The sequence below is a fragment of the Argentina silus genome, assembly GCF_951799395.1.
Source record: "Argentina silus genome assembly, chromosome: 6".
Classification (NCBI taxonomy): domain Eukaryota; kingdom Metazoa; phylum Chordata; class Actinopteri; order Argentiniformes; family Argentinidae; genus Argentina; species Argentina silus.
In genome coordinates this window covers 22,000,135-22,014,422 of record NC_139660.1, presented here as the reverse complement: position 1 = coordinate 22,014,422, position 14,288 = coordinate 22,000,135, and the positions used below count along the sequence as shown (strand labels likewise).

Here is a 14,288-nt window from a genome sequence, read left to right as displayed (position 1 = left end):
AAAAATGGGATTCTAAGAGTTGTATCTCCAATGTCATCACATAGTGTGTAACCCTAATCCTAACCCTATTATTATTGATTGTATTTAGTACTTACTGCCTTATAGTAACGCCTTTGGAACTCTCTTCCTGACAATCTAAGGGCTGTTCAGACTGTTGGGGCTTTTAAAGCAGGCCTTAAGACCCATCTTTATCAGCTGGCCTACCCTTCCTCCTAGACTGCTGCCTTTATGATATGGTTATATATATTTGTTTAGCTTTTTTATTTTAATTGCTTATTTTATGTACTTTGAGACTATTCTTGTATAATGAGATTTGCTTTATCAATACAATACATTATTATGACTATGATTGTTATTTTATTATTATTATTATTATTATTATTATTATTATTATTGTTATTATTGTACTTTGCCTTATTGCCGATTGTGTTTGTTGTTATTATTCTCTTTTATTCCTATCCTTTATTTAAACTACACTGTTGAGAGGCTGCTCGTCTCAAGCATGATTTGATTTGATTTGATTTGATTTGATTTGATTTGATTTGATTTGATTTGATTTGATTTGATTTGATTTGATTTGACCCTCTCCTCGGATACTTTAATTGGAACGCTTGTGTGAACAAACTTACAATAATATATGCCATTTAGCTGACGCTTTTATCCAAAGCGACTTACATTGCAGTGAGTGCATACATTTTTTAGTATATATGGTCCCAGCAGGAATATTAAATGGCATATATTATCAAACTTGATATGATCAAAGTTGATATATGCAGATTCAAAACATATGTACGCTCGTGTTGCACTCTTGTTGAGTCCATACAGCAGAAAAGTTGTTCCAACTGTGCTCTTATGAGTTTTCAAAGTACAGCCGATTGCTAAAGTCAACTTACAGTAGCTTATTTAAATTGCCTAGACCTGACTTGCAGTTTTCAATGGGGTTTTACCAGCCAATCCCATATCGTCGAGAATACTTAGTAAGTATTTCCACTATTCACGCGCCACTTTTCATATCATAATATGAAAACGTGACATCATTCGATTGGCCAGAACTAGTATATAATTTGTATCTTATTTGACGCATTATATAAGCCTTAATTGACTTGTATGATTTAAGACGCGGTAAGACCTCTACGGCGTTCCATACAAATGGAGAAGCTTTACAAATATGTAACAATGGGTTTTAACATCACAGATGAATAGTGTTTCCAAACTTTCATTATTCTATCCAAAGATGTTCTATCGGTATGATTCTATGAATAAGTAGTTCTACTGTGTGCGGCCTGTGCAATATTGGAAAGTATTGGTTTTGGTTTAGAAAATAATTGGTATGGAGACTGACTTGAATATTTCAAAGACCAGCGTTGCTGGTAAGCTATGTTTTACTCTCCCTTTTTCTGATAATTACATTAACAAGCAGATTACATATTCCAGCTCTATGAATCTTTATGAATATATTGTCTTGAAGTATGCTGTTGCATGGTGTGCAGACTGACACTTGAGTCAAGTTTAATGTATGTTAATGAATTGTAAATATACTTGCTGTTCATCAATACGGTGTTTGATGTTGAAATGGACACTTTACGTTCTGGTAACTTTTAGCCCCACAGGTCCCATTTCCTGCGTTCACTTTGCGTTCTGGCACCTCCGGATTTACGCACTGACCCAAAATGTCTTAACTCCACCCAACCGGGTGCCTGCGTTCAAAACAAGTTTTATATGTTTAAAAAACAAAACATTTTGCCTTTTGAATAGATTGATGGACAGATAGTCTGTTTAATGCCACTGGTATTAGCCTCCGCGTTGATCTGTCTGTGTGTGCGTATTGTTTATCAGCAGGAGACTGGACTTGCAACTATAATAGATAGTCCCATTCTAGGACCACCATATAGGACCGTGCGTGCCCTTCTATCTACATAAAGTTGTAATCATTATGTTCCTGTTTTAATCATTATTTTTAGTAGATACAACGATCAGTCCACATGAGCAAGGGAAATGTTAGAGGTTATCTCCCGCAATTTCTGGGCCAATTTGCGCTGTTTTGAGCCCAAATGAAACGGGCTGCTGGGACTGGTCTACTTGAGAATTTGTGAAATCATATTTAGATGACCTCACAGGCATAATAATATCTTATCCTTCTAAGCAAACAAAACATATAACAGGTGCATAAGACGGTGCTCGACCTTGACGCCAGATTCTAGAAAGTGCTTTGTTTGCAGGGAACGCTTTTTATTATATATTCCTGATCGCCATTTAGCGCTATTTTAAAGCTCAAGTCTACATAAGCCTACTACTGGAACTTTAAATGGGAAATCTGGGATTCAAACAAAAACAAAGCGGTCTCCCCAACACTTTTTAACAGCTGAGGGATGGGGCTGGAGAAATGTAACCATAAATGTTAAACCATGTAAAATATAACCATAGTATGAGCTATAGATGCAAGGACTGACCATTCATGAGATCAAAAATGATAGTTTTAACAATGTTTTGAAGCTATAAAGTGTTTGTTTACAATTATGTTGTTTACAAACAATAGAGTGAAACAAGGTTATATCTTGGGTTCTAATGGGGAAAGACAGTTGAACTAAGCTTAAGGGACATTTTGTTTGTTTATATATTCTTCAAGAATCATTGGCTATATATACTGTACTCAATTTAAAATGACAGTAAAACGTATTTTAGTAGCCCGGGCATTTAGACCACCCAATATTGGAGACAATATGTTGTGTTTTGTGTTTCCTTCTGTTTCTCCCTTATCCTATCATTCTACATTCAGCAATTGGCCATTCATCCCCGTCACCACTCATCTGTTCCTGTCCAATAAGAGGGCTGTCTTACCTTCGAGAGTTGACCCGTTTCTTTGTAGTCGAGTGTTAGCTGTCGACTCGCTGTTCCATTGTTTGTTCGAATCACCTTCGTATTATAGTCTGCATCGTGTTTTCTTTTGTTAGGTTGTAGTCAGTGGTTGTTTAAGTCATTGTTTACTTATTCTTTTTCCTGGTCCTCATCTTGTTTACTCATAGTTTGTCTCTTTGTTATTTGTAAGCCATAGGGGTAAGGTGAATAGGTAAGAGACCCATGGGTTTACATTTCCGTCACGTAGGCTTACCTCTGTTACAATTCACCAGGGTAGGAGTGGGTGCCTCCCTCTGTATGTATTAGTCTAGTGTAGCATAGCATTATAGCATAGCCTTGATAGTATAGCCTACTATTGCACTAGTTTAGGGGATCGCTTTTGTTTATGATTTCTTTGCTTTGGCACCGCTCGTAGTTCCGTTTTCCCCTTGGCATGTGTCTTGTGTTTGTGTTTGCCCTGAGCAAATAAATACTTGCAATTTAGTTGGATTGTGGCCTGTTTAATTCCTACAACAAGTTTGGTGTGCTCCTTTTTGTTGCGACTCCTCTACATCCCCTAGACGTAGACGAGTTTTGATCTAGAGTCTTAACAGTTGCGTTCATATGTTCACATGTTCAAAAAAGGATGAGGAAGTGAGACTGAAATGAAGAGGAAGCCAATGAGGAAGCATAAGGAGATGAAGAGAGACATGCAGACATGTGAAGACATTGAGAAGATGCAACAGGAGATAAAAAAGACTTCAAGATAAGGAGAAGAAAGGGGAGGAGAGGACACAGAGAGTGATAGAGAGACTAGACATAGTGGAGAGAGAGAGAATAATGAGTTGCAGAGGCAAGTAAACACACTTGAAGATCTGTTGAGGCCAATGGAAAGAGAAAGAGTGGAAAAGCAGGAGGAATCTGAAAGTCAGAGAAAGATGGAGGGAAGAAGGGATGAAGAATTGTTGGGGCGCTTAGTGGCGTAGCACCCTAATGCGCTTACCACATAATCGCAAGGTTCCTGGTTTGATTCCGACCCTCAACCTATCTTGCATGTCATCCCTCCTCTCTCTCCCATCCTTCCTGTCAATCTCTACTGTCTCTATCCCAATGAAGCAGAAATGAGGAAGAAAGACAGAGAGAATCTGACAGAGGGAAAGAGACTAAGAGACAGACAGAAGTTAAGATGGAGAGAAAGGAGGTGGAGCAAAAGATGGACGCAAAACAAATGATGGACAAAGAGAAAAGAGAGTTGCCTATCAGAAGACAAAGAGAAATATCTGTTGCAGAAAAGATGGGCTGGATGGTGGACTTGTTTGCAGGTGATGAAAAGAAGGTTCCGAATTATGTGGAAAAACAGAATGAAAAGAAAAGACAGAGGGTGACAACCCATGCAGAGGCAGAGAATCATATGGAGAAGGAAAAAGAGGGAGGACAGACAGAGTCTGACAGAAAGAAAGATTCAGAGAGAGAGAGAGTGAACCAGGGAAAGAAGTTGAGATCAAGAGGAAGTGGAAGGAGCAAAATAGAAAAGTGGAAGTAAAGGATATAATCAATGAAGGGAGAGGAGAGATGAATGTGGAACATAAACCACAGTTGTGTATTAATGGACAGAAACATCCAGAAGAAAAAAAGGGGTAGATAGATATCTTGTCTGCAGAGGATGAAGAGAAGAGACAGAAAGAGGTTGAAAGACGCAATGAGAGAATAAGACAGAGACATAAACTGACAGTGAGGGACATTATCCAGATGCAGGAGGAGAAACAGGTGGAGAGGCCGAAGGAGGAGGGACAAAGAGAGATGCATAGAAAGACCGCTTCCGAGATTCAAGGAGAACTAGGAAAGGAAAAGAAGATGCGGAGGAAGAGAGAGGAGGAGGACACGAGGCAGGAAGGAACACAACAGATTGAACAAGAAAAAAATGAGATGGAGAGAGATAATGGACAGTTGCCTGCTGGAAGACAGAGAAATCAAACAGCCAAGAAGGCTTGGATAATGGACTTGATTGCAGATGATACAGAGAAGACAGTCACACTGAGACAATAAGGCAGAGACAGTGAAAGATGCTATCCAGAAAGCGTCAGAGAGAAAAAGTACTTCAGAGACAAAAATGGACTTTCAATACAGTAGAGCAAGCAAAATGGATGTCAAAAGAGAGAGAATACTAGAGGGAGACAGGGGGAAGCAACACACTGGAATTGAGATGCAGAAACAGATCAAGAGAGAGGAGGAAAGACAGAGGGAATTTCAGAAGCATTTAGAAAGAGAAACAGAAAAAGAATTTGAGATAGAGTGGAAGAAATCTGTAACAATGCAAATAGAAGAGGAGAAGACAGTCCCCAAAAAACTGGCGGAGAAAGAGAAAGGAGAGATCAGGAAAGAAAGACAGTTGAAGAGAAAGATAAGCCAGAGAAAGGAGGAAAAACAGAAGGAGATGGAAAAGGGAGGTAAAACAAAGAGAGATTGATAGATTGAAAAGAGATAGAAAATTAGAAAACGAAAAGGAGAGAAAGATAGAGGAGACCTGACAAAATGATGAGGAGGAGAGGAAGAAGGCTTCAAAACAACGGATGGTTGAAGACATGAGAGAAATTGAAAGAGAGAGTAGAAAGAAATTAGAGCAAGCGAGAGAAAAGGGGAAAGAGAAGGAAAGTGAAGAGGAGGAAAAACAGAGAGAGGAGGGGCGCAAGGAAGCTGAAAAACATATAGAAGAAAAGAAAAGAGAGGTGGATAAAGAAAAACTAAAACAGTTAAAGAGATTGAGAAGCCAGAGAGAGGAGGAGAAACAGAAAGAGAGGGGAAATGAGGTAACACACAGAGAGACAAGACAAAATGAGGAGGAGGAGGAGAAGAAGAAGGCTGCAAACAACGGATGGTCGGAGAATGGAGAGAAATTGAAAGAGAGAGGAGAAGAAAGTTAGAGCAAGTGAGAATCCAGACAGAAAAACAGAAAGAGAAGGAAGAGGAAGAAAAACAAAAAGAGATTGCTAGAACAAAAAAGCAGAGAGAGGAGGAACAAGAAGTGGAGAGGAAGAGAGAGAATGCAAAACAGAGGAGGAAAAGAAGAAAGCCAAAAAGCAGAGGGAGCAAGAAAAGCAAAGACAGTTAGAGAGAGAGAGAATGCAGAGAGAGGAGGAGAAACAGAAAAGGGAGAAAATACAGAAAGAGAAACAACAAAAACACATTGAGAGGAGGAGAGAGGAGGCAAAACTAAGGGAGGAGGAGGAGAAGAGGGAGGTTGCTAAACAGCAGAAGAAAGAGAGAAAAGAGCTAGAAAAAGAGAGAGAGAGAATCCAGAAAGAGGAGGAGCAACAGAGTGCACTGGTGATACAGTTGGAAGGGCAAGACAAATGGAGGATGAAAAAAAGAAAACACGAGAGAAAGAGAGAGATGAAAAACAGAATGACATGCAGGCACATAAGGGGAGTCCCATTGAGGAGAAAGACAAGAGCATCCGGAGAAGAGCTTTCAACTGGGCTAACAGAAGATGAAGGAGCGCAACATCCGGAAGATCAAGAGGACCTTCAAGAGAGAGAAGGAGGAGGGGCATGAGCTGTACATCAACGGTAAGGCCAGACAATGAGCAATTTCTCTGAAACAAGTCAGTTACTGTAAATGTTTTGTTAGATACAGTATGTATAGCTTAATGTTCTGTTCTATTCTAAACATAGTACCATATATGGATATTTGTCCTCTTCTCTGTCAGGCGCCATGGCTGGGGGCGTTGCCTCAATAGCCACACACACACTGTGCACCCGTGCCCAGCGAGATCAGGAGAAGAGGGAGGAGCTCTTAGAGACGGAGAAGAAGAGGCAGAAGGCAGAGGAGCGCTGGAATAAGTTCCAGGAGGAAAAAGCCCAGGAGAAAGGTGTCAAGAGGCAGAAGGAGAAGGAGCATTATGAGAAGTGGGCTGCTAAGAAGAGAGAGCAGAGGCTTGAAGGGATGGCAGGTGGGGAATATTTTGCAGAGGATATTCAGGAGGACCCAGAGGCGGCCATGTTTCCAAAGCGGAAGATGACAGAAAAGAAGGTTAAGGTGATGAGACCTTAAGCTTTTTTTTTCTAAGAGTGTATCCCCCCACACTCTCTACCCCTCACTCACCAACCATCCCATTGAACCCACACTCACACACTACCCAATTAACCCCACACTCAAACACTACACCATTAACCCCACCTACCCCATTAACCCCACACTCACACACTACCCCATTAACCCCACCTACCCCAGTAACCCCACACTCACACACTACCCAATTAACCCCACACTCAAACACTACCCCATTAACCCCACCTACCCCATTAACCACACACTCACACACTACCCCATTAACCCCACACTCACACACTACCCCATTAACCCCACACTCACACACTACCCCATTAACCACACACTCAAACACTACCCCATTAACCACACACTCAGTGTGTGACTGCTCACTCACCAACCACCCCAGTACACCCCAGACTCTATACCCCACTAAAACTACACCATATGATATTATATAATGTCATATGATCCCATTCATATGAGAGTTTGAACCCATCAAGAAAATGTAGCCTGTATGCTGCAGACCTGGTGCTTAATAAAAAAAAACTTACTCTCATTCTTGTTTTTTAAATTTTGTCACAAAAAAACAAATGGCAAAAACGTACACAGACCGAAATTAAACTCTGCATTATGCTTCCTCTACACAGTTTTATTAAAGAGCCAATCTGGGATTCTGTTGTGTATTGCACTTTCACAACATGCATCAAATGAACACCGGAGTAAAGTTAACAAAAGTCTTTACTGGATTTTTCTATGAGCATGTTACATTACATTCGTTACTCTGCCGACGGTCAACTGCTCTAGCTTACTGTATCAATGCGCCGCTCAGTACTACCTCAAAGGTACATGCGCATAACATAAAAGTAGTCCCATCAACTTTAACTATGAACATAACAGATTCTAACAACAACAAAGCAGTGGATGGATGGGGCTGAAGAAATGGAATCGTGGATGCAATACAAGGACTGACTATCTATGAGATCAATATGGTACAAACAATGGAGAAGAGCAAGTAAGTAAGAAAACCCCCCACACAACTGTCCCGCTGATCAGGAACTCTCTCCAGGAGGTAGGCGTGAATGTGTCAGAGACTACCATCCACAGAATTCGTCACCAGCCAAACTACAGAGGCTTCACTGCAAGGTGCAAACCATTGGTTATCTTAAAAAAGCATAGTCACTTACAGTTCCTAAAAGGCCTGCAGAAGTCTGGAAAAATATATTGTGGACAGATGAATATTATTTCAAGTGGAAAGTTTGCTGAAAAAAAGGATCTGCAGTATCTGTGAAAAGTATCTGTGAAAGATGGTGGAGGGGATGATAATGTTAAGGCATTGAAGTTGAAACTTTGATAATAATTTGATTAGGAATACGTCTTTCAACAACCACAGCATGTAACACCAAAGAAAGGAATTCATTTGTATTTCTCAGAGACAGTGAACTTCTATCAGGTTATAACTTCTAGAACTGTATTACTTTGTTTTACTTTACTTTTTACAAAATAAACAAGAGACTACAGTATATTGAGCAATTTAGTTTACTTCCGTTCTAAAAAAATAAAAAACATTTAATAGGAAACGCATTCAGATTCCACGTAAAGATACTGAAGTCACACTTGCGGCAGACTATCTCAAGAACTGTGAATTTCCTGACTAATGCTGTGTAAGGCTTAACAGTGAGCACTGTGAGTGTCTGTGCTATCTGTAGGCATTTGGCAAATAACATCACTTACTGGACTATTTTTAGCATTTTACCAAAGCAATTGCAATCACATTCACACATCAGGGTTAACTAGTAGAAGATACAACACAAACACATCTTCATTTCAACACTGATCTGTTTGGACCTCCAGGTAAGATCCTCAACTTCTTCTACACATGGTTTACCTCTCATCATTATCTATGTTACTGACTGTTCACCACTGTATTGATTGGTTTCTTAAGTTATACATTCTAGCAGTTGTTCAATTTGTTCAATTAGCAATTTAGCTTACTTGAGTATGTTTAAAAAAAACACATTTCATAGGAGATGCATTCTGATTCCAAGTAAAGATACTTGATTCAGTTCCTTGGTACTCTTTGAGCTCACCAAGTCAGTTTCCTGTATGTGCAAATATACTTGGCCAAATAAAATCATTCTGATTCTGATTCTGATTAGTACTCTTTAGAAATAATATTCTGTACAGGGAACTTATTGCAGTTTAAACTTGAAATAATGACTTTTACATGATACTCTATACCCTCAATATCGGGCCCATGGACAAACCCTAACCCTAACCTAACCCTATTCGAAAGAACCATTCATTTTGAATAACAATCTATTCACTTTGTTTTTAGAGTGAACATTCCTCTGGAGCAAATGTATGAAGAGTGTTCCCCAAAAACTTGAACTAGTTAGAAGACCCCTGCCCGTCCCGAGCCCCCTGCAACGCCTTCAATCACTCAAGAATGGAAGAAGCATACAACATCTCCACTATACACTACTTCAACGACAGCGCCGACACATTGCATGATGCATGGGAAGTTGCATGGGAAGTGATTACATGGACAGTTTTCTCCATCGGACTTCCTGTGATCTCATTGGCCATCTACGCTCTCTACTTCCTGATCAGAGCTGATCACATCGCTCCTGTCTTTGTAATTAACCTTCTGGTCTCAAATCTCATCCAGATCTGTGTGATGCCAGCTTTGAAGCCATATACCATTAAGGGTTATGTAGTTATTTGTTACCACTTTAGTACTGGGGCTAGTGTTGGTTTCATGGATTGTGTTGCATTTGAGAGATACCTTGCCATTGTCTACCCTGTGTGGTACCGTGTCCATCGCAACATCAAAAACTCACTCAGAGTATCGGCCATCTTATGGATGTTATCCGTAATGGAATCCTTCCTTTTAGTTTTCTTTGCCACTTTTGAGAGTGAACTTATTCTGATCTCAGTTTATCTCCTCCTCCCTTTCCCTCTGCTGGTGTTCTTCCTCGTGGGCACGTTGAAAGCTCTGTCTGTCAGCATGTCAGTGCCCGCGGTTGAAAAGAAACGCGTCATCGGTATCCTGGTCCTGGTCCTGTGTATCTACACAGTGCTGTTCCTCCCCACCATTATACAGTATTTGATATTTGCAGTAACAGGCCGTGAATACTACATGGTGTCTGTTATGGTGCTGTTTAACCCCCTCATCGACCCTCTGCTGTACGTGTTTATAAGGAAGGGGGCGAATGATGCTCTCCCACCCTTCCCATCCTGCTTTGCAAGGCGGAGGAGTGATCAGGAGCAGAGTCAGGTGACCACCACCCCTATGACGGAGGCGGGAGGGGGCAGCACATGAGGACAAGATAATGGTTTGATTTGGCGAGCCCTAATTCTCTTCACCCTTTACCTGAAGTCTACACTTGTTCACTTGTTCACTTGTTCACTTGTTCACTTGTTCAATCTCCCTCATGGTTTTACTGGAATAGGAATGTTCTAGACTGGTGTCAGGCATATGGTGGGACTGACAGAATGGGCTTTTGGAAGAGGTTTATTCTTTTGGGGTTGAAAAATGTCTAAAGCAGATAGAAAACACATGCAACTGATTCTGAAACTCCCCCCCCCCCCCCCAAGTTTGAATTTCTATTTTCTATTTTCAAGATTGGTGTGATTCAACATTGAATTCTGTTTACATTTTACCTTCAATTGCTTATGTTGCTTGAGAACTGCTATTATTTCTTAATTTTTTTAAACTATGATGATATTAGTCAGAAGAAAGCTTTTAGTCATGTATGAGTATCATTTATAGGAGTCAATTTGTAGCAAATGATTGATAAATGTTGTAGCCCTCCGACTGACCGCATGGGCGAAACATTTTGAGTATCCCTGGCCCCTAGGCCAGGGATCCCTAGATTGGCTTAGGTAGCTGAGGCCATTTTCACATCTCAGGCAAAGTAAAAGTCTGTATGTTTCACCATACCGCCCCTGATACTGCTGATGATGATGATGATGATGATGATGATGATGATGATGATGATGATCGTAATGATGATGATGCCATTTACAGAGGAAATGTTAATGATAACAGTGAAATAGGATATTTCACTATTCTCTCTAGAAATACATGAGGAAAAAAACATCAACATGATATTAGCTCTGGGCTTATACAGTATGCTGTGCTTGCTTGTGAACAAACAATGAACATTGCATCAACCATGTAGAATTGATGTGCTCTCTGTATTGATCTGTATTGGGGGGTTTTGCACCTTTTCTAAAAATTGGCCTCAATCTCTTTTCTTTCCTTAATTGTTAATAAAGGATACATGAGATTACTTTCTCATGCAGTATCTTTATCAAAGCCTCTTTCAAAAGGTATTTCTTTCAAATTCTAACATAACATACAGTGCCATCCATAAGTATTGTAAAGTGGAAGCATTTCGTTTTCTTTCAGCTCTATACTGCAACAGTTTGGATTTGAAATCAAACAATTACTATGAGGTTAAAAGAGAGGTTCTCAGCTTTAATTCAATGTTTTCATTTTTTCAGATTTGTTTCACCCCAGATGCAACCCCCCTTCACGTGAAACATGGTGGAGGGGGTGCTATGGTTTGGGCATGTGTAGCTGCCACAAAAATGGGCTAACTTGTCTTAAATGATGATGTTACTGCTGACAGCAGCAGCACAATGTATTCTGTAGTGTACATAAACATCTTGTCTGCTCGAGTACAAGCAAATGCCTCTAAATTCATTGGATGGTGCTTCATCATACAGTAAGACACTGACCCCAAACATACTGCCAGAGCAACTAGGGAGTTTTTCAGATCTTCCAATTCAACATGCATTTAATTTCCAAGATTTTAGGCAAAAGGACCTCAAAATACACAACATCTGAAGATGGCTGCAGTACAGGCTTGGCAGAGCATCACCAGAGAATTGTCGACCAAATACTAAACATGAGTACTTTATTTGGACATTATATTAGTTTTTTCAAATACTTTTGGAATACAGAGAATACTCTCTGCCTCTCTTGTCTCCCTCTGTCTCCCTGTCTCTCTCTGTCTCCTTGTCTCTCTCTGTCTCCCTGTCTCTCTGTCTCCCTGTCTCTCTGTCTCCCTCTGTCTATCTGCCTCTCTGTCTCCTTGTCTCTCTCTCTCTGTCTCCCTGTCTCTCTGCCTCTCTGTCGCTCTGCCTCTGCCTGGTTCAAACACTCCAGAGTCATGAACGTAAGAGGTTTCTGTTGGAATGACAGCCTACACGCATACTGTATACTGCAATCCGCTCACTGACCTCTACAGATTCATACAAATCACCTCCGCTACATGTGGACAGAACAGGGGAGGCTGGTGGAGGTAGACATCGGAGGACGGGCTCATTGTAATGCACGGAATGAAATGCGGACCGATTTCTACCTCTACCAGCCTCCACCGGTAGAGAAATAACCGCAAACTACATATTGTGTCAGTTAATTCTGCTTAGGGGAGGAACAACTATGGAAACATGCAGTGATCCGTTTATTTCACTAGATGGCGAACGGTCCACATGTGTAAACGGCGTGGGTCTACGAGAGCGTTGTGATGCAGTCCTCTCACAGCAGCCAGTGTGAACTGGTTAGTGGTGGGTATCACTTGAGTATGAACCTACACAGTACTGCATACAAAACGACATCTTGCAGAATGACAGTATCTCATCGACAGTGTGCTGGCCATGTGACATTGGCTTTGTCAGAATGCTGCAAACTAGTGAGGGATAGAGGAGCGTCATTGTGAGCCAGATCCATTCTCACTAATACTGACAATCCTGGAAAGTATATCTGTTTATGTGATACCAAACACCAAACACACTAAACACCTACATAAAGAAGAAGACACACGCACACACACACACACACACACACACGCACACACACGCACACACACACACACACACACACACACACACACACACACACAAAACACACAGAAAGAGAGAAGTGTCCAAAGACAGACAGACAGACAGACGGACAGACAGACAGACAGACAAACAGGCATACAGACAGACAGACAGACAGACGAACAGGCATACATACAGACAGACAGGCAAACAGATAGACAGACAGACAGACAGACAGACAGACAGACAGACAGACAGACAGACAGACAGACTGTGTGTCTGATGTTTATCGGTAAAGACTTGAGAGAGTTCTCATGAGAAGCTCAGTGTAATTATACCATCCTGGAAGCTGTGGTGACTGTCTGTGGTTTCAGCTCTGTTGGTGCTCTCTTCTCTCTCTCTCTCTCTCTCTCTCTGGGGTGAACAGGACCAGGTGGAACATATGGATACATATAATGCCATTTGTGTGAACACTGTCTCTCACTTTCCTTTTCAATTTCCCAACAGTGGCATAGCCACTTCCCCAAAATGCTCTGATATTTTTACACCAAAAGCTCATGTCTGACTATGACAGACTGTGTGTCTGATGTTTATCGGTAAAGACTTGTTAGATACAGTATGTATCGCTTAATGTTCTGTTCTATTCTAAACATAGTACCATATATGGATATTTGTCCTCTTCTCTGTCAGGCGCCATGGCTGGGGGCGTTGCCTCAATAGCCACACACACACTGTGCACCCGTGCCCAGCGAGATCAGGAGAAGAGGGAGGAGCTCTTAGAGACGGAGAAGAAGAGGCAGAAGGCAGAGGAGCGCTGGAATAAGTTCCAGGAGGAAAAAGCCCAGGAGAAAGGTGTCAAGAGGCAGAAGGAGAAGGAGCATTATGAGAAGTGGGCTGCTAAGAAGAGAGAGCAGAGGCTTGAAGGGATGGCAGGTGGGGAATATTTTGCAGAGGATATTCAGGAGGACCCAGAGGCGGCCATGTTTCCAAAGCGGAAGATGACAGAAAAGAAGGTTAAGGTGATGAGACCTTAAGCTTTTTTTTCTAAGAGTGTACCCCCCCACACTCTCTACCCCTCACTCACCAACCATCCCATTGAAACCACACTCACACACTACCCAATTAACCCCACACTCAAACACTACACCATTAACCCCACCTACCCCATTAACCCCACACTCACACACTACCCCATTAACCCCACCTACCCCAGTAACCCCACACTCACACACTACCCTATTAACCCCACACTCACACACTATCCCATTAACCCCACACTCAAACACTACCCCATTAACCACACACTCAAACACTACCCCATTAACCACACACTCAGTGTGTGACTGCTCACTCACCAACCACCCCAGTACATCCCAGACTCTATACCCCACTAAAACTACACCATATGATATTATATAATGTCATATGATCCCATTCATATGAGAGTTTGAACCCATCAAGAAAATGTAGCCTGTATGCTGCAGACCTGGTGCTTAATAAAAAACAACTTACTCTCATTCTTGTTTTTTAAATTTTGTCACAAAAAAACAAATGGCAAAAACGTACACAGA

General features: G+C 41.2%; 1 protein-coding gene across 1 annotated transcript; it reads left to right on the top strand.

Annotated features, from left to right (window-relative positions):
- Positions 1-9,331: 9,331 nt before the first annotated feature.
- Positions 9,332-10,207, top strand: LOC310806325 (proteinase-activated receptor 1-like; the record flags this gene model as incomplete). The annotated part of the gene is made up of 1 exon (XM_083672377.1): positions 9,332-10,207. One exon carries the CDS (start codon positions 9,332-9,334, stop codon positions 10,205-10,207), a length of 876 nt encoding a protein of 291 aa, XP_083528503.1.
- Positions 10,208-14,288: the final 4,081 nt, after the last annotated feature.